This window comes from Hylobates moloch, unplaced genomic scaffold, assembly GCF_009828535.3.
Source record: "Hylobates moloch isolate HMO894 unplaced genomic scaffold, HMol_V3 SCAFFOLD_6, whole genome shotgun sequence".
Classification (NCBI taxonomy): domain Eukaryota; kingdom Metazoa; phylum Chordata; class Mammalia; order Primates; family Hylobatidae; genus Hylobates; species Hylobates moloch.
In genome coordinates, this window is record NW_026652281.1 from 125,400,471 (window position 1) to 125,426,831 (window position 26,361).

The 26,361-nt window shown below is 38.3% G+C and overlaps 1 protein-coding gene and 1 long non-coding RNA gene across 2 annotated transcripts in view; one reads left to right on the forward strand and one right to left on the reverse strand.

The window, feature by feature from the left end:
- Nucleotides 1–26,361, reverse strand: part of LOC131383666 (uncharacterized) — a 132,778-nt gene that overhangs the window by 42,111 nt on the left and 64,306 nt on the right. The window lies entirely within an intron of this gene.
- Nucleotides 21,134–24,715, forward strand: SPINK7 (serine peptidase inhibitor Kazal type 7). The gene is made up of 4 exons (XM_032158291.1): nt 21,134–21,340; nt 22,167–22,192; nt 22,899–23,023; nt 24,437–24,715. The coding sequence occupies exons 1-4, from the start codon at nt 21,280–21,282 to the stop codon at nt 24,480–24,482; spliced, it is 258 nt and encodes an 85-aa protein (XP_032014182.1). The 5' UTR covers nt 21,134–21,279; the 3' UTR covers nt 24,483–24,715.

A 26,361-nucleotide genomic window follows, 5' to 3' on the forward strand; every position in this document is an offset into this window, starting at 1 on the left:
GAGATGCAGCCCTTCATGCTCTCTGGTTCCAGAAGCCTTGACTGCCACTGTCTCTTTCACTTTCCCCTCTTGCTGTCATTTCTAAGTTGTTATTTCTGGAAGGCAGATATTCTTCTTTTACTGACTTGTATCTCCTAAGATCATTTGGTTTATTTTCCTTCTTGGCCTTCAGGGGCCAAACTGCCTAATTCTCACAGCTATACCATTTCCTGTAAGTCTCTTGCCTTAGGCTTTACCCCATTTTTCAATGACTCAAGCCTCTTCTAATTGGGCCAGTCCTGCCTCTCGGGCTCCTTTCATCATCTGGCGTGTAATCTAAGTTTTCCCTTCTGTATTACTAAATGTTCCCAGTTCCTCGGCTCCCTCTATCTTCTGTGGCCTCACCATTTGTTCTTTCGTCGTTGCTCTGGCTTTACATGTCACTTCCATCATTCTGTCTCTTGCACAGCTCTTACTCATTTAGCTACTCCCTCACTTCAAATGCTTTCATTTCCTCACTGCCCCGTTGTCACCTCATGGAGAACTAGAGTAGAGCTTCATACGCACATTAGAATTCCTAGGAATTTTATAGACCATATCTGTCTCCAAGCTCCTCCATTCACTTTTTTTCTGTACTCTGTTTTCATATCAGCAAATGTCTATTCTCTCTACTGTCCTTATATCAACTTTCCCTCTTTCTAAATGCTATTCATCTTCTTTGAGCTAATTGGAAAAGTGCTATGTTCCACCAGTGCCATTTCTTTCTTTGTTGATTTAGCTCTTCTCAGCTACACAGCTTGTCAGCTAATCTCACTGACCAGATCTACAACCCTTCCTCAACACACACTTATTTTGCCCTCAGCTACTTTCTACTCCTCAGTTGCTCACCTATCCCAGATGCTCCTATAGTATGGAACCGCATCCATTTCCTGAACTTTTCTTATCTTCTCCACTATTTAATCCACCGTTGTGCTGTCCACCATTTCCACTCTACTCATTTCTTCAACTTTTCATATATCCTACTAAAATGTTCCTGCAGCTATAATATCTTGCCCTTGCCAAGCCACTTGAGTTGTCCTGATGTTCCTGATCAATTGTCAGAAACTGTCCTCAAGGGCTTTTAAGAAATTTGTTTCTTCATTGCTCATTATACTAATTGTCTCCTTGTTCCTTTAATTCTTTCAAATTTCTAGTTGATTCTGTACTTTAGCCTTTCTCAGACTCTTAAAACTGTTCCCAGCTGTTCCTGCTGACCTCAGTCACAAAGCATATTTACTATCTTGCTCTATGCCCTAAAAAGTGCACTTTCCTGTTGTTTGCATTTTATTGTATTTGTTTTGCTTCTAATTGATATTTAAATTATGCACATGTTCATTTCCTAAATTGTTCCCATATCCCACATTACTCCCAAATTCAGTAATTATCCCTATCTGGAGTTAGCCAAACTATGGAGATCAAGGGCATAGCCCTTCACAAGACTGCTCTCACTTCTGACACAAATTGCAAATTCGGAAGTTCCTATAACCACTCACAGGTTCAACAATTTGCTTGAAGGACTCACAGAACTCCCTGAAAGCTATTATACTTATGGTTATATTTTATTATAGCAAGAAGATACGGATTAAAATTAGTCAAAGGAAGAGACACAGGACAGGGGAAGTCAAAGCTTGCTTTGTCCTCTTTCTGTGGAGTCAGCACACATTACTTTCTGTGTAGCGTCAATGTGTGACAATACACATGGAGTAATACCAACCAGGGAGTTTCCATAAGCCTTGGTGTCCAGAGTTTTTATTAGGGCTTTATAGCAAAAGCATGATTGATTGATTGCTTGATTGCCCACATGGTCGAACTCAGTCTCCAGGTCAATTGGAGCCCTCACCCTAAATTACATTGTTGGTCTCTCTGGTATGAACAGCCCTACCCTAAATTGTCAGGTGTGGCCAGCCGCATCCTAAGATCTGTTGTGGCCAGACGCTGCTCTAAACAAGGACACTCTGACTTAAATTACATCTCAGAAGTCAAGAATAAAGGCCAAATCCTTTTTTGGAAAAGACCCAATTTCTTTATGACACAATTCCGTATTCTCTTTACTACACAATTCCATATTCTCTGATGCTACCATGTCCTATACAGTTTTGGGGTTAATTTAGTACTCATGTCTTCAGCTCTTTCTTCTCTGTATTTGTGCTATTATTACTCTTTAGCTTTTTTCACTTTTCCTATTTCTTAGACATTGCCCAAATAATCTCACTTCTTTTTCATGGTTCCCATTTCATCATATACTTTAGTTTTTTTCATCTCCTACATAAAACTGGAATTGGAGTTTGTAAGGAGGTCCCATTTTTTACATTGAAAAGCTACCACTACCTGGCTGGTCACGGTGGCTCACACCTGTAATCCCAGCACTTTGGGAGGCCGAGGTGGGCGGATCACGAGGTCAGGAGTTTTGAGACCTGCCTGGCCAATACGGTGCAACCCCGTCTCTACTAAAAATACAAAAATTAGCTGGGTGTGGTGGCGTGCACCTGTAGTCCCAGCTACTCAGGAGGCTGAGGCAGAAGAATTGCTTGAACCCGGGAGGTGGAGGTTGCAGTGAGCCAAGATTGTGCCACTGCACTCCAGCCTGGGCAACAGAGCAAAACTCTATCTCAAAAAAAAAAAAAAAAAAAAAAAAAGAAAGAAAGAAAGCAAGCTACCATTACCTTTACCTATATGTTTCTAATCATTTGCCATCATCAGGAATGCATTTTCTGTTGCAGTGCTTTTCCTTCAGTATTGTCCCAGGGTTCATAGAGCCTGATTTCTTTCTTTCATGCTTTCTTTTTCTCCCCCCAATCCATCTCCTGCATCAAGGCTTTTATCTCAGGGTCTGTCTCATTTCCCATTATTATTTTTTAAAAAAATGTTTTCCAATGTGGAAAAAAAACTTAAGGATGTTTTTCATAGTTTAAAATTTTGGCCAAATTATAACAAACCCATTAAACAACAATGTCATTAGTAGCAAAGAACCAGCTGAGATGGGTGTTATAATAACACCCATCTCTTAAAGTTAACAAGACATTTCATTTTTATTGTATCAATGCATCATGGGTTTTTCCAGCAAAGCATTTTGATTTATAATATTTATTTGTATTCAAAATGGAAGCATTACCTTGTCCTGTTTAATAATTTAAAATATCATGCATTAAGGCAAGTTAAAAAGTACTACTAAATTTTAATAATTTTTCTTTAAGATGGTTTTCTTTAAGGTTTTCTATATCAAAGATGAAACATTCAGTAAAACATGTACATTTATAGAAATGTTAGGGAACTTCCATGCACCTATGTGAGTTCAATAGGCACAAAGACAAAAAACTATTTTAATGAAAAATCATGAGAAAAATTAACATATACATATATAGCATGTAAAACATCTATCACAAACCTTTTTATAAATATCACATTTTTAAACTACAAATCTCTCTTAAATGAAATACCATAATTATATGATTAACATTTTCAAAATAAGCTATTAAAATACCTGGCATGTATTAAGCTATTAATTATAATCCTTTGACTTTCATTGTATTTTTTACACCAGTTTGTTAAAACTTATTGTTTTTTACTGCAATATACAACCATTGAGTATATAAATGTAAAATCTCTGGGGAATTTATTTTCTAAATACACTAACTAAAGCTTCATAATTCCTAGACAATTCTTCTTCATATGATATGATTTTTATTGTTACATATTGTGCTTTATTATGTGATGTTTATTTCAGCCAGAAATATCTCATTATTTGAATTAAACAATTTTTATAGAATTATATTGCAAATAAATTTAAAAGTTGTTCTACTACACTGAAAACAGTCTATCTTTAAATATTCTGATTAACACAAATGTCATGAGTTCTCTCACTACTAATTTGTTTCACTTTCTTCTGGAGGAGAGTTTGTGTTTATTTTGTGAAGTCTGTCACTAGCATGTTGGAGAAGAGCTGTGGGCTTTGGTTTCTGCAGACTGATGACCTTGTGCTTCTCTGGTCTTTGGGAGTTCTAGGAAATGATGATAAGATTTTACCACCACACCCAGTATCCTGGGTCATAAGCCTGAATCTGGAAAGACAACATATAACAGCAAAGATATGTCTCTACAGATAAATACAGGTAGCTCTGTATCCTTATTCAGCATCTAATTCTGTCCAGGTCCCAAATACCAACTCTCATATGTAACACCAGCTTCTCTCCAGTTCAGTCCAACCACTCTTCAAAATCTCCTTAATCCTACTTTCACACACTCCTCGTGGGAAAACCTAAGTCTTTCAGGCATGAAGTGCATGATCTGTCCCATCTTTGATTCTGGATTATGGCTGTGACCAACCCCATTATCTCTATTCAGAATTTGGAGTAATCAATCAGTATGTGGAAGAGATATCTGCAGTCATGTATTCATCGCAGCATTATTCACAATAAATGTGGTATGTACACACAATGTAATACCATTCAGCATTAGAAAGACATTTTGTCATTTGGGACAATATGAATGAATGTGGATTACATCATGTTAAGTGAAAGAAGTCAGGCACACCAAGATAAATACTGCATGATCTCACTCATATGTGGAATCTTCAAAAGTAAATCTCATACAAGCAGAGAGTAGAATGGTAGCTACCAAAGGCTAAAGAGAGAGGAATTGAAAAGATGTTGATCAAAAGACACAAAGTACAGTTAGGAGGAATAAGCTCAAGAGATCTATTGTACATCATGATGACTGTAGTTAATAACAATATATTGCATACTTGAAAATTGCTGAGAGATTTTTAAGTGTTCTCATCACAAGTAAATGGTAAGTAGGTGAAGTGGTGCATAGGCTAATTAGCTTGATTTAGCCACTCTACAATGCATATATATTTCAAAGCATCATATTGTATAATATGAACATAGACAATTTTTATTTGTCAATTAAAAAATAGGAAGAAGGGAAAAAAGAGTGAGAATGCTTTAAGAAGAAGCCACTGTCCACACGCTCTGCCAAATACCCACATGGATTGACTCTTCCAAACAGGAGCATGGAAGCTCCTGATGTCATCAGTCATCTTAACCTGGCAACCAGGGCAGTTGGAAGGAAAACACTGAGGGATGGCTCACTTTTCCTAGAGATCAGAGTTAAACAACATCCCATGACACTGATGCAACCTTTTCTAATCCTCCAGCACCATCTTTAATAACTCACAGACATTTTTTATTCCTTTTCCCACAAATGCCACATTCTCTCCATTTAAAACACAAAATATTTTGGAGTTCTATCTACTCCTTTCCATTCTCATTTCAGACCTCAGAATGTTGAGAGGAGGACATTTGACAAGGAATTGACAAGGTTGACAAGGAAACTTACGGTAAGAAGAAATGGTAAAACCTCACAAGAGGGAGACAAGTATATAAAAAAGACTCCAGGTACGTTGTCTTATTGAATGAAAAACTTTGCCCCAAATACTATGTCTTGCAAAGCTGTTTTCCTTGCCGTTTACTAACATTTATGTGCATGGCCCTGTATTACAGAAAACTATACGTTAGTCCAAACTGCACCATTTTGTAAGTTCCCCCTCCATTTTGCAGACCTTGGTCAGACTGAAACATTCCATGGGGGTTCAGGCCATGAGAAACATCCTGCCTAGCCACCTGACCCCAAAGCACAGGAACATCCTTATCACACCCTGCTGGGCAAAGGCCCAACTGAAGGAACATTCCTATTATATCCTGCTAGGCAAAGGTCCAGGGAACACGCTAACCACATCCCACCAGAAAAAGGGCCAAACCATCGGATCATATAAACATCTTATCAATATTTTCACAGGCAGCAAGCCATATTGCCCAGACCCCTCCTACCCAGGCCTATAAATTACCCCAGCCTGTAAGTGGCAGTTGGCTCTGGCATTAAGCTGGTACCCAACTTCCGCAGGTTGCACCAGCAATAAACCTGCATTGCTGTAGAACCACCAATTCTCTCTCTCTCTGCCTTTAACTCTTGCCTTCACTTCAAAACCTAACATTATATACGACCCTATTCTCAGGATCTTAAAGTCTAGGACATGTTTTGGGATTAAAGAGAAACCCCATTGAGATTCTAATAAAAAGCCAGCAAATTATACAGATGTTCACATATACTTCATATTGTGCATACAATTTAAGGGAATCTGTAGGTACCCTGATGACTGTCTTTCAATTATAACTCAGAAACTTAAGATATAACGTTTATAGATATATAGATACTTTGATCCAGAAATTTCACTACCATTGATGTATCGAGTAGAATATCACCTACACAAAAAGACTCAGGAAAAATCTCTATTGCAAGGCAGAATATGATGCTTTGGTGCAGGTGGGAGAGAATACCATGAGAGGACAGATTTTTTAAAAGTGAATGTCACCATCACAGAGTGTATCACCATATCCGGGGAAGCTTCTACTGACACTCCTAACTTGTCATTCTAACAATCTTAAATACATTCAGCTTCCCATGGAGTTTTTTAAGTCCTGATTGTGATCCACTGCTTGAACTTTGGCAATAACACATCTAACATTTCCACCTGTACCAAAATTCTATTTTGCATTTCTCTCACTTAGAAGTTACTAATAAAACATTGTCAAAACTAAACAAAGCTTGATACTATTCAAGTGGCCAGAAAAAATTTTATCAGTAATACTGTTGCTATAGGGAAATAGCCCAGCATAAACCAAACTCAACTTCGATTTGTACAGAAGTGACTGAGTGTTTTAAGAAGAGGACGAGGAATCAAGAGTAGAGAATAGTAGGGGCTTGAGCAGTCAAGAAGGTCAAAGTTCACAAAGATCAGGGCAAGAGGAGTTAGTTAATGTGGCCAGGCCAGCTGGGTTTGTTAACTGGTGCTTATTCCAAGAAGAAACAAACTTTTTTTATGACAGGAGCGGACATGCAAGATAAAGTGAGGCTCCCACTTAAGTAAGACCCTTATCCTCTCATGGGGACTGAGAACAAGAAGTGGTATCTCCCTGAAGGCTTGCAGTTCAAAGAGACAGTGCTCAGGTCCTTGAGGAAACAGTTTTGAGTTTATATTTTAAAGGGAAGAGAAAGGATTTCTAATTGCAAGCTATCTAAAGTAACTGCTTGAAGAGGGGTTTTAGGGGTCTATCTGTCCATCACCAGGTTTTGGCTGGAACAAAGTAAATTTTCCCAGCAGTGTTAAGCTTTTGCAGGCTAGCATTTTATGGAAGGCTGGAGTCATCCTAGGGATGTGACCTTGAGCTTTTGGAAACTATGCTAGGGTTTGTTCAGAACTCTTAGTGCATTTTGGTAAATATGGGGAGGAATAAACAAAATCTTAGGTGTTGAGAACCTGCAGTTTCTCTAGGCCTAGGTGAGAAGAGGACTCAAAGGAGCCTGACTAGGGTTGGTCTAGGAGGAGCCTTTGTCACTACAGAAATACCTCATTTTGCTGCATTTCATTTTATTGTGTTTTGCAGATATTGTGCTTTATATAAATTGAAGGTTTGTGGCAATCCTGTGTCAAAGAAGTCTATTGGCACCATTTTTCCAATAGAATATGCTCATTTTGTGTCTCTGTTTCACATTTTGGTAATTTTCACAAAATTTCAAACTTTTTCATTATTATTATATCTGGTATGGTAATAGTGATCTTTGATACTACTATTGTATCATATAAGATATGTGACAATAAGATATGTGACATATAAGATAGTGAACTTAATTGACAAAAGTGTGTTGTTCTGACTGCCCCACTGAGTAGCTGTTCTCCCATCACTCTCCCTCTCCCTGGGTCTCCGTATTCCCTGAGAAAGAACAATATTAAAATTAGTCCAGCTGAAAACCCTACAATGGCCTCTAAGTGTTCAAGTGAAAAGAAGAGTTGCACATCTCTCATTTTACTATTTTATTTTATTATTATTATTTTTTTTTTTTTTTTTTTTTTTTTTTTTTTTTTTTTTTTTTTGAGATGGAGTCTCGCTCTGTCACCCAGGCTGAAGTGCAGTGGAGCGATCTCGACTCACTGCAAAGCTGCGCTTCCCAGATTCACACCATTCTCCTGCCTCAGCTTCCCAAGTAGCTGGGACTACAGGCACCCACCACCACGCCCAGCAAACATTTTGTATTTTTAGTAGAGACAGGGTTTCACCGTGTTAGCCAGGATGGTCTCCATCTCCTGATCTCGTGATCTGCCCGCCTTGGCCTCCCAAAGTGCTGGGATTACAGGCATGAGCCACCGCGTCCGGCTGCACATCTCTCATTTTAAATCAAAAGCTAGAAATGATTAAATTCAATAAGCTTAGAAGGCATGTCAAAAGCTAAAACAGGCCAAAAGCAAGGCCTCCTGCAACAAATAGCACAAGTTGTGGATGCAAATAAAAAGTTCTCGAAGGAAATTAAAAGTGCTACTCCAATGAACACATGAAAAAGAAAACAAGGCCGGGCGCGGTGGCTCCTGCCTGTAATCCCAGCACTTTGGGAGGCTGACGGGGGTGGATCGCGAGGTCAGGAGATTGAAACCATCCTGGATAACACGGTGAAATCCCGTCTCTACTAAAAATACAAAAAATTAGCTGGGCGTGGTGGCAGGCGCCTATAGTACCAGCTACTCGGGGGGCTGAGGCAGGAGAATGGCGTGAACCCGGGAGGTGGAGTTTGCAGTAAGCCGAGATCGCACCACTGCACTCCAGGCTGGGCGACAGAGCGAGACTCCATCTCAAAAAAAAGAAAAAAGAAAAAAAGAAAAAGAAAACAGAACAGGCTCATTGCTGATATAAAGTTTGAGTAGTCTGAATAGAAAATCAAACCAACCACAAAATTTCCTTATGCCAAAGCCTAGTCCAGAGCAAGGCCCTAATTCTCTTTAATTCTGTGAAGGATGAGAGAGGTGGAAACCTGCAGAAGAAAAGTTAGAAGCCAGCAGAGGGTATTCATTAAGGAAATAAGTCGTTTCCATAGCATAAAAATGCAAAATGAAGTGTTGATGAAGAAGCTGCAACCAGTTATCCCAAAGATTTGCCTTAGATAATTGATGAAGATGGCTACACTACACAATAAATTTTTAATGTGTACAAAACAGCCTTTTATTGGGAGAAAATTCTATCTAGGACTTTTATAGCTAGAGAGTGGAAGTTAGTGCCTGGCTTCAAAGCTTCAAAGGCCCGGTTGACTCCCCTGTTAAAGGAGAATGAAGCTGGTGACTTTAAGTTGAAGCCAGTGCTCATTGACTATCCTGAAAATCCTACTGCCCTTAAGAATTGTTAAATCTACTCCATCTATGTTCTATAAATGGAACAACAAAGCCTAGATGACAGCTCATCTGTTTACCACAGTTTACTGAAAATTTTAAGCCCACTGTTGAGAGCTACTGCTTAGAAATAATGATTCCTTTCACACTATTGCTGCTCATCGACAATGCATTTAGTCACTCAAGAGCTCTGATGGAAAGGTATAAGAAGAATGTTGTTTTCATGCCCTCTGACTCAACATCCATTCTGCTGACCATGAATCAAGGACTAATTCTGACTTTCAAGTCTTATTATTTACGAAAATCATTTCATAAGAATATAGCTGCCATAGATGGTGATTCCTCTGATGGCAAAGTAAATCGAAAATATTATGCAAAGGAGTCACCATTCCATTTGCCATTAAGAATATCTGTGATTCATGGGAGAAGCCCAAAAGAACATTAGCAAGGGTTTAGAAGGGGAATAAAACTGTCATGGACAACTCCAAGGGGTTCAAGACCAGTAGAGGAAGTTGCTGCAGTGTGGTGGAAATAGCAAGAAAACTAGAATTAGATTGGAGTCTGAAGATGTGCCTGAATTGTTGTAACCTCATGATTAAATTTCAGTGGATGATGAGTTTTTTCTTATTAATAAGTAAAGGAAGTGGTTTCTTGAGATAAAATCTACTGCTGATGAAGATATTGTAAACACTGTTGAAAACACAATAAAAAATTGAGAATATCATCTAAACTTAGTTGATAAAACAGTGGCAGTTTGAGAGGATTGACAATTTTGAAAGTTCTTTGGGTAAAGTTCTATCAAAAATCACTGCATGCTACAGAGAAATCTTTCTTGAAAGAAAGAGTCAATTGATGCAGCAAACTTTACTGTTGTCTTATTTTTAAAAGTTTCCACAGCTACCCCAACCATCATCAATCACCACTCTGATCAGTAAGCAGCCATCAACATCAGATCCTCCACCAGCAAAAAAATAACAACTTGTTAAAGGTTCAAATAACTGTTAGCATTTTTTAGCAATAAAGATTTTTAAATTAAATTATGTCTATTGTTTTTAGACATAATACTATTGTACATTTAATAGACTAGAGTACAGTGTAAACATAATTTTTATATCTACTGGGAGACCAAAAAAAATCTGTGTGGCTTGCTTTATTGCAATAATCATTTTATTTTTGTGCTCTGGTAACGATCCTGCAACATCTGCAAAGTATGCCTGTATATCAGACACGAGCAAAGGAAAGTCTTTTGAATCCACAATACATTGACTGAGTTTAACTTGGGTATAACCACAGGTTTTCAGAGTTGAATGAGAACTCAGAGACCATCTAAATCATCTCTGATTTCTTTCGCAGTATTCCTAGTGGACCAGCATCTACAGGATTTTCCACAAAAAGGAAATGCACCTCATGATGAAGCATGAATGTTGCTATAGAGATCTGATTGATAGGCAGCTCTGCTTACCTTAAATCCACAGCTACATTTGTGATGCTTTCAACCTTCAGAGCCTTTCACCACAGAACAGGTTTTTACTCTCTCACCCAGTTAGTCATATAACATGCATATCCCTACTTCTACTTAATGCATTCTCAAATTTTTCTTCTCCATTAAAAACAAAATCCCTCAAGTTACTAGAGTCATTTCTCATGACCTTTTTTTTTTTTTCTTTCTACCCTGGGCCATTTGATCTGGACATGCTACATTTAGGCAGTATCCATGTTTTAAGTAAGTAGATACAACCTTAATTAATAAAGCCTTTTGATAAGCTGATAAATCTTTTTATAGACTATGTCCGGGCACTGCTAGGACTGGTGTATTCCTTGTATTGATGCAGTGGTGGTAGCAGCTAAGGGGGAGTAGGCAATGGTTCTCCCTCAGCCCTAAGGCATACATTTGTCCTTTGGCCTTCTCTCCTAACAGCAGCTCTGCAAAGGGGTCTCTGCATGCTCAGATAATAATTATTTCAACTTAAACATTATTATGAGTCATCGGGGGAGAAGTGAAAGAAAATGTGTTAAACATCTTAGTTTCCTCTTATTATTGAAGTTAAATTCAATAAAAATTGGTTTAATTATTTTAAGTTCCAGTGAGGTAAGTTTACTTATTTAGTTTTAATCCACTAAAGGAAAAGACATGATCTCTCCTGAATGCTGGATGAATTGTGAGTTACTCTACAATTTGGCTAATGTTGTGGAATCTTAGGGCTATTTATTAATTTAGCAATTATTTATTGCCTAGTTCCTACTCTGGGCAATGCATTGTGTGAGGTGCTAGACAGGCAAATTAAAAACAGGCAAGAGCCTGGTCTTGTGGAAGCTGAATTCAAGTAGTGAGATACAAATAATATACAAATAAATAAATAGGCAATGTCATATAGTCAGTATGTCAGTAATGAATGCTGTCGTAAAAATGAATTAAAAGTCGTATGATAAAAAGTGAGGCACATAACAGGAATTGAATAAATAGATGTTGAATGGAAGTTTGAGACTATAAACTCCTGGACAGAGACTCCACTTGAAATCACTGGAAGGAACACTTGCAATAAAAAATAAGAAGAAAGAACCAAGGAAAAAGAAAAGGTGATTTAAAAAAGAAACTAGATGGAAGAATTTTTCAACTCAATGCCATGTAGAATTCAGTATAAGACATTTTGCCTAGTTACAGAAGATACGGGCTACAACTTGCTTGATTTCCAAATTGAATGTTTTAAGGAAAAAACAGCCATTTTATATAATGCTGGAATTGAAGAAAACAGAATCATTTAATGTGTTACCACACCAGCTATTCCCTCTTCACTACCTGAGCTTTTTGCACTCCCAGACTGGCTCCTTCTCATAATTAAGGTGTCCTTCAAATATCACCTTCTCTGAGAAGTATTCCTTAGTCACCCAATCCAGTTCACCCCCAATTTCCATGTTATCTCCTATCTCAATATCATGATACATATTTTTAAGATACTTGTCAGGATCTGAAATCATCTCATATTTCTTGATTTTTTTTTCTTACTCTACAAGAAAGTAAGCTTCATGAAGTAGGGATCCTGTGTGTCTTTTTCAACTCTGTATCTCTAGTGTGGGGAACACTGCCTGGAACAGAGAAGGGAAATAGTAAAATTGGTTATTATTACTTGGTGTTTCATTTTGATTAAGCAAACTTGTATTAATATGTCAGCATAGGGAGGACTTATAAGACTATGTACTATAAGGGGAAACATTAAGAGATCTAATCATCTGGAGAAAAAAAGATCTTGACAGGGCACTCTAGAACTGCCTTTGCAGGTCTAAAGGGCTATACTTGAAAAGAGGGTGCAGACTTGTTGTGTTGGGCTCCATTGCTGAGAACTACAATGTTGGAGGCCACATCCCAGTGGAGTTCTGTTCAATGTGATAAAGAACTTCTGAGCAGTCGAAGAAGACCAAAAATTCAATGACCTCCTTTGGTGATGAGTCTGGAAAATTAGAGTAAATCCTTATTTTTTTTTTAATGTTCAAGAAAACACTGGCACCCTTTAGACGTTAGTAAGTGTTCTATAACATGATAAATAAACTGTAGCCAGTTAAGTTTTGGAAAAATTGAGTTAAATAAAGTGAAAACTTTCCATATTGCAAAAAAATGTAATTGAACCTTTAAAAATAAAATGTATTGTGAATTCCTCAAAAAGAAATGGAGTACCCAGAGTTTCCCGTGTCTGGTTGATCAGGGAATCTTATTTTCAAGAAACACTTACTAACATTTTATGAAATACCAGGGTCTTGAAGATCAAAAGTCTATAGTTCTCCACATGTGAAAAGAATATGCATATTGAGGGTCTGGGGGTAGAACATCATGGACTGAATTTTGTCTCCTCAAAATGTATATGTTGATTTCTGATTTAAAAAAAAAAAGAAAAAAAGAAAAACTTGGTCTGAATTACATTAAAAGAAGTTGAGTTTAATTGAGAAATGAATGATTTGCAAATTGGCAGCCTCCCCAGCAACAGTAGGCTCTGAGACTCTGGCGCAGCCATGTGGTGGAAGAAAATTTATAGACAGAAAAAGTAAAGTGATGTACAGAAAATGACAGTGAGGTGCATAAACAGCTGGATTGGTGATGGCTCAGCCTTTGCCTTATTTGAACACAATTCGAGCAGTTGGCTACATTTGATTGGCCAAAACTCAGTGATTGGCACAAGTGTAGGCTATGGTCTGTTTACACCTCCACTTGTTATAGTTCACGATGTACAGAGAAACCTTTAGAGTGAACTTAAAATATGTAGGGAGGCAGCTTTAGACTAGACTTGATTTAACATCTCCAATGTGACTATATTTTGAAATATGGCCTTTAGGATAGTAATTAAGGTCAAATGAGGTCATAAGAGAAGGACTCTAATCCAATAGAACTGGAGTCCTTATAAGAAAAGGAAGAGACATCAAGGCCATGTACACAGAGAAAAGACCAGATGAGGACACAGTGAGAAGACAGACTGGCTACAAGCTACAGGGAAAGGCCTTGGGAGAAACCAGACCTGCTGGCATTTTGATTTTGGATTCTAGAAGTGAAAAAATTTCTGCTGTTTAAGCTCCTCAGTTTGTGACATTTTGTTACGGCATCCCTACAGACTAATACATTTCCTGTTGTTGGCTAACTCTGAGGTTACAGGTATCTTTTCAGCACTGAGCACAGGAAACATGATTATTTATTTACTTTTAAATGTTTTATTTTATTTTTTAATTGATAGATAACATTACATACTTTTATCTTGTACAATCTGATGTTTTGAAGTACATTTACACTGAAGAATGGTTAAACCTAGCTAACTAACAAATGCATTACAACTAATAGTTATCATTTTTGTGGCAAGAGCACATAACATCCACTTCCTTGATATTTTTTCAGAATAAAAATGAATATATCATCATTAACTCTAGTCACCCTGCTGTATAATAGTTCTGCTGAAATGTATTTCTCCTATCTAACTGTAATTATGTCTCCTTTGACCAATGTCACCCCATCTCCACCTTCTTCCTAATAACTCTAGCCTCTGGTATAGGCAACGTCCTACACTTGCTTCCCTGGCCTTCTCCCAAGTAGGTATCTATCTCTCTCCAAGCTGTGCTGCCTGGGGTTAGAGGAGGGGGTTGTCGGTAATATAAAACTGTCTTTTTTACCCTCTTCAATATATATTTTCTTCTTATTATTTTTAAACTAGGTACTCTTACCTGGTTTATTTAGCTCTTGTCAAGATTTTTCCTGTATGGGTAATCGTTACAAATCAATTTTTCTGTTCAGGGACAATCACTGGAGAATCCTACTCTGCCATCACGCTCTGCTCCTTCCTAGTAAACATGATTTTTACCAATTGGAGCTGGGAGCTGTGTGTGTGTGTGTGTGTGTGTGTGTGTGCGCTCACAGGCGCATGTGTGTAGAGTCTTCATCTAGATACTGTGAGGTCTCCTAGGAACAAAATAAATTCAGAAAAAAAAATAGTTGTTACTGTTCATCCAAATCACCTTGTTCCATAATTGGAGCTATTTAGTCTCAATGGCCCCAAAAGAAGTGAAGGCATTCAAAGCATAAGATCCCTGGATGTGCTAACTCCCAGCTCTCATGAGATGCAGGGAACAAAGTCTTGCCAGACACAAAGTCAAAATGCAAATATCCAGATTCCTAGGTCACTGTGCCCTCAGTGGTCACAAGGGCATGATCATAATCGGGGCTATCTTGAAAAACAAAAAAGAAAAGAGTTGGGATGTGAAGGGGCCATACAGGGAAAGAAGAAAAGACAAATCTAAGCCAGTGATTTTTAAACTGTCAAAAGACCCCTTGAGAGTGTTTGGTGGTTTGTTTGCTGGATGCCAAAAAGAAAGGCACCCTGGTGGGGGTGGGTGAGAGGTGCTGGTGAAGCAATGAGGAGGGAAAACCAGAATCAATTAATAAAGTTCCACCCTCTCCTTCCCACCTAGCCTCACTCCTCAGCCTTATTTATTGTATAAATTAGTGTACCATGGATGGCTTTTTAACTCGAAAATGTGAACTACCAATCTAGGCTAATCTCACTAGATTTAGAGGAAGTAGAGAGCTCACATTGGAGAAGGGATTGTCACAGTGTTGCTCCCTAGATAGATAGATGGGGATGGGGGACAGGATAGGAACCCTTGGCCCCTGGCTCTCAGTCCCCCCCTCTCTCCACTGGAGTGAACCCTCTTTCCAGATGATCCTCACAGAGGAAAATGTCACACACTCTGCCCCAGTGTTCAGCTCCCTCTGCTGCTCACTCAAAACTTAGCTGTTCTTCCTGACTACTCTGATCCTGCCAGTTACACTATTATTTCAGTGTCCAATGAGTCTACAAATCTACCTTTTAGGTTTAGATTTAAAGGTAATACACCAGAGTGATTAAAAAGAATCTTTAAGCTCTTTACCTTAAACTTGTCATATCTCTTAAGTTCCCATTATTGCAGCTAAATAGCAGGGAGAATAGCCATTCCTATTTCCTAAGATTGTTTTAAGTATGAAATGAGATAATGCACACAGCAGGTGTAGTGCAGTTCTAGCACTTCATAAGTGCTGAATATATGGTTAATTTTCTTATTATAACAGTCCATCCTTAGAGCCACTATTCTATACCTGGATTCCTGCACAGCTACAGTGCTGGCTTCCCTATTTCCCTCCAGCTAACTAACCCAAAAACTCTTCATACAGGCCTTGCTCCAATTTAATTCCCTCACCCTTCTCTAACCCTCTAATGAGTTATCCCACTCTTCCTTGTGACATCCCAAATCTATAAGGGAATAAATCCCCAATACTCTCAATTTTTTATATTAATTTTTTGTGCTTTTCTTCAAAACCTTTTCCCATTTGCCCTGAGAATACTCGCCAGTAGCACTTGTGGCTGCAGCATTTACCCCAAGAAGAAGGAGGTGACAATGCTGTCAACATTCCACAATTGTCTTAGTCCATTCTCACAATGCTATAAAGAACTACCTGATACTGGGTAATTTATGAAGAAAAGAGGTTTAATTGATGCACAGTTATGCGGGCTTAACAGGAAGCATGACTGGGAGGCCTCAGAAAACTTACAATCATGGTGGAAGGCAAAGGGGAAGCAAGTACCTTCTTCTAATGGTGGCCAGAGAGAGGGGGAGGGGGGAAGTGCCATACACTTTTAAACCATCAGATCTCATGGGAACTCACTCACTAACATGAGAACAGCAAGGGGAAATCTGCCCCCACGATCCAATCACCTCCTACCAGGCCCCTCCTCCGACACATGGGAATTACAATTCGAGATGAAATTTGGGTGGGGACACAGAGCCAAACCATATCAACCATGATACTGTGATTGAAGTAGACAGCAGAAATGGAAAGAAAACTAAGGAGCCATGTGCCATTGTGGATTACAACAAGAATATGGGAGCAGTGGATTTGGCTGATCAGATGCTCACTTCTTAACCAACTGAGATCAAATGTTTGGTATAAGAAATTCTTTCACTACCTTCTAAAAATTACAGTGCTAGACTCCTACATCCTGTTCAAGAAGGACAATCCTGAGCACACAATTAGCCATGTAAACTTCAGACTGACATTGATTGAAAGAATGCTGGAAAAACATCACAGACCATAGCTGCAATGTCTTTGAGGCCGTCCATACTCTGATGATGTCACTCTTCTTTGCCTGTCTGGAAGACATTTCCCCAAGAGCATACCACCAACATCAGGGGGGTGGAATCCAACTGGTCACTGCAAGTTTGCTGCTCACACAATGACAAGCACAGCAAGATGTGGAGAGAAACGGAATATTTTTGTGTATAATATGATGTTCTGCTTTGTGTTGTTCTGTGCTTTGAAATTTACCAAATAAAAAAAAACTACTAAATACTGATCATCATTTACATTTCTGTTACATTAGGATTAGAGATAAGTTCTGTTTAGAAATAACTCCAAGAACAGTTTTTGTATTTTATTTTCACATTGAAAATTAGATTTACTTCAGCCTCAAAGAGCATGTTTATGTAAAATTAAATGAATGCTGGCAGCAAGCTGCACTTTTTTTTTCTAAATGGGAAAAGAGCTAATTTCCTTCTTCATGATGAAACCAGGACCATAGTTATTCTCTCTTACAAGGCCTCAAGATTTTCTCCTTGGAGAACTATAAGGATAAATGAAAAAACTATTCTGAAATGGACTGCTTTTATCTTCACAGGCTTTGACTTTCATTTCAAAAGCCTCCTCCATAATTTGTGCGTCAGTTCCCGGCTGGAAAATTTCCTCTCTATGTAAACGGCTTCCAAAACCCAAACCAACCCCTCTCCTGATCCCTTGACCTCACCTTTCCTCATCCTTTTCAATCGAGAGATATTTATCTCCACCCACTGGATACACCCTGAAGATCATTATCTCAGCCCCACCCCTGAGAAATAGTATCCGACAACTTGATTCCTAGCCCTGTCTCAGTAAACAATTGTTCTTATTCTCTATACCTACCACATTTTGCCTAAACCTTGATCTCTAAACACTTAAATGCCTGTACCTTGTGTAGCCCATCAGAAACTTCTGGAACATTTAACTCTCTTTCAAGCTTTGCCACCTCCTAATGCAGTCTTTATGGTATCCTCAAGCCTCTGATGTATCCATTCCCTATCTATAAAATCACTGTTCCCCATTTCTCACTCTGTGTCGCACAAACTTTGGGAGAAATACGAAGAATAGTACTAATTGGGCCTTCTAAAATCTAGTTCTAACTTTTCCAGTGGCCATTAATCTTTAGATCCATTGCTGACTATCTGACATGCTACCAAGTCTTCTATCATCTTTCTCAACTCCCAAACGAACCCAGTTCTCCCAGTGCAAAAAAGCAAACCAGCACTGAACAACTAGAGCCTACCTTACAGTAGGCTTCCCCCTTGTCTCCTTCCTTACTCTTCAAAATATGCCTATTTCTACATTTATCCACTCTTCTCTCTCTCATGTGTCAGAGAAAATGGTTTTTCATCTGTGCTCTTAACCTTATTTTCTATCTTTCTACATGCCTCTAATTAGCCACTCTCTACCATGTATCTAAAATTTCTTCTTCCCTGGTTTTAAGACATGCTCAGTCTATCCTATATCTTTCTGTAGCCTCAGCTTCTTCCATTCCTCCTTTGACTATCAAACATTTAAAAAAAAAATCTGTGATCCTATCTTTTACCACCATTTTGACCACCCTTTGACCCTATTCCCACTCCTCTTTGATAAAAGTGCATTTTCAAACTGCAATAAAGATACCTCATCTTGAAACATAATGGCTTTTTCTTAGGATTCATTCTTTTCAAACATTCACAGCAAACAATGAAACCTACAATTACCTCTCCTTATTGGAACCTTCACTTTACTTCTTTTCCTTGACTGCACTCAGCAGTTTCCTCCATTAATTGTATCATGATCCTTGGAAGATTACTTAAATCCTCTGAGTCTTAACTTACTCACTGGCAAAACTAGGGTAACAAAAATTCCTTCCTTAATGAGTTGTTATGAAGGGCACATTCCATATTATTAGCTACCATATATCAAGATCTAATTATGAGCTTGGCGCCCTGATACCCAAATACACACAAACCACACAAACATACCACAAAGACACCTCACAGACACGCAACCATAAGAGATTATATGCACAGTTGACCCTTGAATAAAATTGGTTTGAACCGCACAGGTTCACTTATACATAGATTTTCTTCTACCTCTGCCACTCCTGAGGCAGTAAAATCAACTTTTCCTCTTTCTTCTTCTCCTTAGTCTACTCAAGATGAGGACAACAAAGATGAAAACTTTTATGATGATCCATTTCCACTTAATTAATGTAAATATATTTTCTCTTCCTTACAATTTTCTTAATAACATTTTCTTTTTTCTAGCTTACTTTGTTGTAGGAATACAGTATATAATACATGTAACATACAAAACATGTGTTCATTAACTGTTTATGTTATTAATAAGGTCAACAGTAGGCTATTAATAGTTAAATTATTGACAAATCAAAAATTGTATGTTAATTTTTCAACCGTGGTGGTGTCAGCACCCCATGTTGTTCAAGAGTTGACTGTATAATGTGTGTGTGTGAGAGTGTGTGTCTGTAAAATCGAATTTAACACTCAAAACAACCTATGAGGTAAATATTATTTCTGTCATAAGGATGAAGACACTAAAGTATCAGATGTTAACCTAAATACTAAAAGACACACAGTCAACATTTTTTAGAAGAAAGATTCTAAATGAGATCTACTCAATGCCCATGCTCTTAACTACTAGATTACATTGCCTCCCAAACAGATATAGGAGTAAAATATCAGGAGATTATGCAATATCATTTATTAGTCACTTAATATGTCTTGTAGATGCTAGTTTTAGAATGTACTAAAATAAACCTTCCAAGCAGTAAACTAGTGGAACAGTCTACTGCCTTCCCCCAGGTCTTCATACATACATCCTTAAACTCAATAGGAAAACTGCAGCTATTTGGACAGTTGTGCAAGGACAATACAGTTTACAATCTAATGTCAGCAACTCATAGCATTAACTCTTGGTTTGTCAATAATAATAACAATCACAATAATAGTATTAAATGCACTATGCTTTAGAGCAGACTTTTATGTATATGATTCCAATTATGTGAACTCTATTGTGGCTAACAACAGGCCCTATTGGACTGGGATGAAACTCAGTCTCTGGGATGGTCTCTGCTATTTGCCAACTATTCTAGTTCTTCATCTGACCTTCAGGTCAGGGAACAGGTCAGGACAAGGTAAGACTGTGTATTAATCTGTTTTCAAGCTGCTGATTAAGACATACCCAAGACTGGGTCATTTATAAAGAAAAAGAGGTTTAATGGGCTCACAGTTCCATATGGCTGAAGAGGCCTCACAATCATGGCAGAAAGTGAATGGCATGTCTTACGTGACAGCAGGCAAGAGAGAATGAGAGCCAAGTGCAAGGGGAAACCCCTTATAAAACCATCAGATCTCATGAGACTTACTCACTTCCATGAGAACAGTATGAGGGAAATTGCCTCCATGATTCAATTATCTCCCACCAGGTCCCTCCCACAACATATGGGAATTATGGGAGCTACAATTCAAGATGGGATTTGGGTGGAGACACAGCTAAACCATATCAGATTGATTGCACTCACTCCATACATAACAAAGCATGTGATGGCCACAAGACCATGAGGGGAAGTGACAGCAGTATTGCTCTGGGCTGGAAGTTTTAATTGCTAAAATGAGAACTCCTTGAGAACTAACTCAACTTCACTTTGCCTTGACTATAATATTCCAAATAGTGATGACTCTGCCCACTTGGCATCCACAGTGGAGGCAATGTAGCATGATCAGCTGACTACCATACACGTGTCGCTTGAGTAAGAAACAAAGTTTTGTTTTAATTCACAGAAATCTTGTGGTTACATGTTATCACAACATAACCAAGCCTTTTGGACTGATAAAGGCTCACAGCATATAACGACTTATCCAAGATTATACAGGTAGAAAATTTCAGAAGTATTATGTTAGTGGTTTTCTCCATACCTCATAAATGCTAATGTCAGTGTTCCTTCCATTAGGTCCCAGTTTGCTTCATTGGTTCATTGCCTCAAAAATAAACAATATTTCCCCAGGTGCCAAGATATAAACGTAGGTGTAATTAGTCTAATCTGGGTTTAACAGATTCCAGTTTTGTAAAATAAAGGAGGTTTGAGATATTCACTTATTTCATAACTAAGTCAAGAAGCTCATACTTAGTCTCTTCTAGTTCATGAAGTTTAGAATTCTTAACAGTCCCACCTTTGGGGAAGATAGAAAATACTTCTTACCTCAAATAATCAAATCATTGGTCAGATAAGAAGTGGCAATTCAGTAACAAGGACTGTAACACAGCCCAGGGTGTGGCACCGTGCTTTGAGATCCTCTGGATGACCTCACAGGAAAGGTGGAGAAACCAAGCCTTGCATATATATAAACATGACCCCTTTCCCGGGATATGGTCGATGCAGCTGTAGTGACAATCTCAGAGCAGCTTCTTTCCCACAGCCATTTCCAGCATGAAGATCACTGGGGGTCTCCTTCTGCTCTGTACAGTGGTCTATTTCTGTAGCAGCTCAGGTAAGTTAAGGTCAGACAGTGCCCTATATAGCCATTAAGATTGTTTTCACAAATAATCCCTCCTGGGATGTGAGCATCTCAGAAACATCGGGTTGTAAGAATTTAAAGTGTACTGGTTTGTAATAGGATCTTATGTTCCATCTGGAGTTTGTGAGACTTGAGTCCGATGTCTTCACTTTCAAGGATTCTTATTTGCATCCATAGAACAAAAAATGATCTAATTTCTCTGTAAGTCTCCCATTTCTATGTTCATATGGACACTGGAAGTTGTCAGTGTTATTAGATATATGATTTCTTAGTGCAAAGATACAGAAAAACTTGGATGTCTTCCCAAATCAGTTTGGAGGGATTAAAATAAAACACAAGTCTCAAAAAGCCAAGGGTCAACAAATTAGACTTTTATACTGTGAAAAATTAAAGTGTTTCCAACCCCATAAAGACATTCCACTGCATTTCTTTATGTCAATTGGGAAGGAAAGGATATCAGAGATGATCCTTCAGGCTCTTAGGAGTGATGATTTTAATTCTTCTTATTGCTACCTGACTTTGGCCATTATCAAAAACACTATGAGGTTCAGAAAACATCCCGTGATCAATATATTGAGGAAATTTTGATAATTCTCTTGCCTAAACCAAGGGTTAATCTAACCCATTGGCCATTCAACTTCCTCAGCAAACAACTAGGATTTTGCATAAGGATGGAGAGTGTGCTGAATCTCATTGCTAAAGGAAATGTAGAGTAATTATATAGGATGAAACTTATATTAATTAATGAGATTTAAAGTTTGCTTTATTTTTAACATTTTCATCTGTATCTCGTTTTCAGAAGCTGCTAGTCTGTCTCCAAAAAAAGTAAGTATGTTAAATAACATTTTAATGTCGATAACTATTGACTGTCATTTAGTCGACATATATGTAGGATAAATTCAGTATGTTTAGGGGGATTCGAGAGGGAGGCAAACACACATGGAGAAATGGTATCTGTTCTCCAGAAGGCAACTGAAGAAATATGACATACATACAAACAACCATATTTTAAAAATGTTTTTTAAATATTCCAGAGTTAAAGAAGGGAGAACTGCCTTCCAGCTGAGAGGTTGGTGATGTTTTCATAAAAGGCATAACGTGTAAAAGGCAGAGCAAAAGTACCCTGATAAATTGCACAGGCTCTGGATTCAAATCCTAACTCTACCACTTACCAGCATTTATCTTCAACAGGTTATCTCTATTTCTAAGCTTTAATTTCCACATTTGTAAAGAGAGGTAATAGTAGAATTTACTCTAGTTGTTCTGAAGATTAAACAAGAAAATTCATGTAAGATTTAAGTTTAACGCCTAGCCCAGAAATGCCCAGCAATTGTTAACTGAGTGTAGTAGAAAAAAAAACAGAACACCAGTAGTGCTAGTATTTGTCATAGTGATAACACTAGTGCTTAAAGAAGTGGCCAAGCAACATGTGAATATCTGAGCTGGGACTTCCAGCCCTTGTAGTATATCTAATAGTGGCCTAGCTTGGGGTCTGGGAGAAAAACGGGACATTTGCTTATGTATGACACAGGTGGACTGCAGCATTTACAAGAAGTATCCAGTGGTGGCCATCCCCTGCCCCATCACATACCTGCCAGTTTGTGGCTCTGACTACATCACCTATGGGAATGAATGTCACTTGTGTACCGAGAGCTTGTGAGTACCTCATAAGAAGAAAATGAGATCTGGAGCCAGTGCTCTCTACTACAAACGCTTCTACTTTCCAGGATCCAGCTTAAATCTCTATAAGCTGTAATTTATAATTATTCCCACCCAGAACAGCAGGTGGGGATAGAAAACTGACTGTTGCACAATCAGACAGGGTAGAGTCACCTGCTCTGCCAGCTTGGACTAGTCCCATCCCATCACAGAACCTTCAGTTCCTGTCTGTCAATTGTGAGAATCCAGTAAGACTGTGAATTCTCAAACTGCTGTCCCCAGAGCACAGAGGTTCTATAGAGGCAAGTCAGGAGTCGCCACTAGGGTTAAAGGGATCATTTGGAGTAGTTTACAACATAAAGTTCAGCTTTGACTATTTTAAGTAGTGGAGTGCCATACAATATCATGTTTGAAGAAAGGGCCCTGAATCCCCACCCCCCAAAAAATAATTGAAAACTACTACACTACCTGACTTAGATTCTAAGATACTTAACATTCTCACTGCAGCTTGATTCTTAGACAAAGTGTCCCTAGAGGTTCTTCATCTTCAAATTCTTAGAGGCTCCAAGTATCTGTAGCTTTAAGGGGGAATAAGGCTACAAAAATGATTGCTTTTCCTTTATCTAAAATAAGGGATGCAAGCTGTCAGTATTTGGACCAGAATACCACGGACATGTTTTGTTTAGGTATTTTGTTTGGCCCACAAAATGTTTTTGCAGAAATGTAGCTAGGCAGATGTCACTTCTTTGGTACAAGACATGCAAATTGCACTTAACTGTCTCATACCGAGTCCACTGTGATCATTGTTAACTCTTTCAGGCCACTGGATTTTGGACACTTAGATCTTGCGTTTTCATCTTTGTGATTATCTTAACAAGTGAGAACAACAAGCCCTGAGCCCAAAAGGACATGTCTATGTATTTATTCCTATTTGGGAGGTTTTATTTCACAAAAGGGAAAATTCTGTAACATAGGCAGACTGGGAAACTAGCCCTTGGCCAGGAAACTAGCTGTTTTCAAGGGACACTGGAGGGAAACATGATGAAAGTCCTCCTCACTAATGCAGGATCCAGCTTCGTCAAAGGACTTGCTGACCAGGAAAAGCTGAGAGACAGGCCCTCTCAATTTTGTCAGAGTACTCTTTCTTTGTTGTTTTAAGACACTGGGTGGTCAGCGGGGCTCTGGAATCAGAGGAGGCAGCAAAGGGGTGGAATTATCACTGGACTGGGGAAATTCTGCTTCTTCCTCTGTCAGAATGTGCTTTGGCAAGGTCATTCATTTTCTGAGACTCAGTTTCCTTATCTGTAAAATGAGGTGCTGCCTCATAATCTCTATAGTTCCTTTCAGCTCTAACATTACATAAAATTTCCTCTTGTGCTAATGAGTCTTGTGAACTGTGTCTTCCCTTAGGAAAAGTAATGGAAGAGTTCAGTTTCTTCATGATGGAAATTGCTAAATTCTCCATGGACATAGAGAGAAAGGAATGATATTCTCATCATCATCTTCATCATCCAAGGCTCTGACTGAGTTTCTTTCAGTTTTACTGATGTTCTGGGAGGGGGACAGAGCCAGATTCAGAGTAATATTGACTGAATGGAGAAAGTTTCTATGCTACCCCTACAAACGCATGCCTCATTGACAGACCAGCTTTTTTTTTAACACGTCAATAAAAAAATAATCTCCCAGAAAGTTTATATTTGCTTCTGTTTGTGTTTGTTTCTTAGATCAGGGTATAAAATAACACAATTATAAAAGAAAATTGAGAAACACACAAGTCTTGTTGTTTAGGAAAAAATTTATACAAAGAATCCCAATCAGCTTCCAAGAAACACATGCACACCACACACACACACACACACACACACACACGATACATAGACATACACACACACAAATGCCAGTTAACACCATACCTTCTCCTGGAGTCTTTATCCACTACAGACAAGTCTATGTACCATACTGTTGCTTTACACTGGTCTCTTTTTTTAAAAGATCCTTAAAAGAGAACCTCTCTTGCTCCAAGAAGTCATTTCTAGAAGGGAAGTTTTTCTTCCTATTCCTTTCCAGAAACATACCACAATTTCTCATAGGCCAACTCTTCTAGAGTACTGATGGGAAAGCCACTGCTTCAACAGGAAGCATGTCCATTGTTGTAGAGATCTGACTGTTGAGATGTTCTGCTTGTCTAGAATTGAAGACTATATTCATGAGGCTATCAACCATCAGTGCCAGTGAGACTACATAACAAAGAAGTTCACCCTTTTTGCCAATTAACAGACTTTTCATTATTTAAAAATGAATATTCTGTCTCCATTGAAATTTATTTTCTCCAGGATAAAAATCTCTGGTTAATTCAACCCTTTTTTCTCAAGTGTTATTTCCCTTATAACATTTCTATCCTGGACCATACTCCTTGGATCTGTTACAATTAGGCATTGTCCATCTTAAAATATGTCGGTATGTTGTCCAAAAATAGACTAATCACCAAAGTTTTTTTTGTCTGATAGATACAGAGAAATTAAAACTACCACCTCTCCACTAAACCTTCCCTTCTATTAATGCAGCTGAATACACCAAGGATCATGTTTATAATATAGAAACATCATTAGAATAAAATCTGATGTGTTTGCAAATACCAGGCTTGCTGCATAAGAATAATGAGGAATGAACTAAAATAAAGATGCCAGGACTCCACCCTACAAATTATCATTCAATAGAACTGAAGAAAGCCCTAAACAATCTAATGTTTTTAAATTGGTATACATTCAGAATTAGAAAATTCAGAGATAAATGTCTGACCCAGCTCAATACAAGAGGGTCCCGGCTGAAAGCAACATCACTACTGCATGAGATTAACAGGAAATATCTCTTAGAGAAGGTGAAATTTTATTTGAGCCCAGCATGGCAGAACTGTGGTTATTCACCACAGTCCTTCCTGGCAAATGAGATTGGAACCCAACCTCTACTTCTCTTACTAATTGGCTCACAACAACTCACCCTCTCCCAGCAGCCTCTGTGCAGATCCATGCAAATAGGTCTATTTGGATGAGAATTTAGCCAGAACATTCACTCAACACAGTATCCACAGCAAAGAAACAGTCTTCTCCAAGTTGTTGGTCACATCCTGCTTGTCCTCATTCTGGTATTTTGGTTTGCCTCTAGTAGGCATCTGGTTATTAATGAGCACTCTCTCTCTGTCATCCATAAAATCTAGGACCATACTTAGGGGAAAAAATGGTAAGTGCTAAATCACATCACAAAATTGTCTGATGGAAAATGGAAAATAGTTCTTACATTGACTACGAATTTTAAAAACTTCTTGTCTGCAAATAATT

Coding starts and splice junctions, on each gene's coding strand:
- SPINK7 (XM_032158291.1), top strand. CDS start 21,280: ATGAAGATCACTGGGGGTCTCCTTCTGCTCTGTACAGTGGTCTATTTC. Junction 21,341..22,166: donor CTATTTCTGTAGCAGCTCAG/GTAAGTTAAGGT, acceptor TCTCGTTTTCAG/AAGCTGCTAGTCTGTCTCCA. Junction 22,193..22,898: donor CTAGTCTGTCTCCAAAAAAA/GTAAGTATGTTA, acceptor TGTATGACACAG/GTGGACTGCAGCATTTACAA.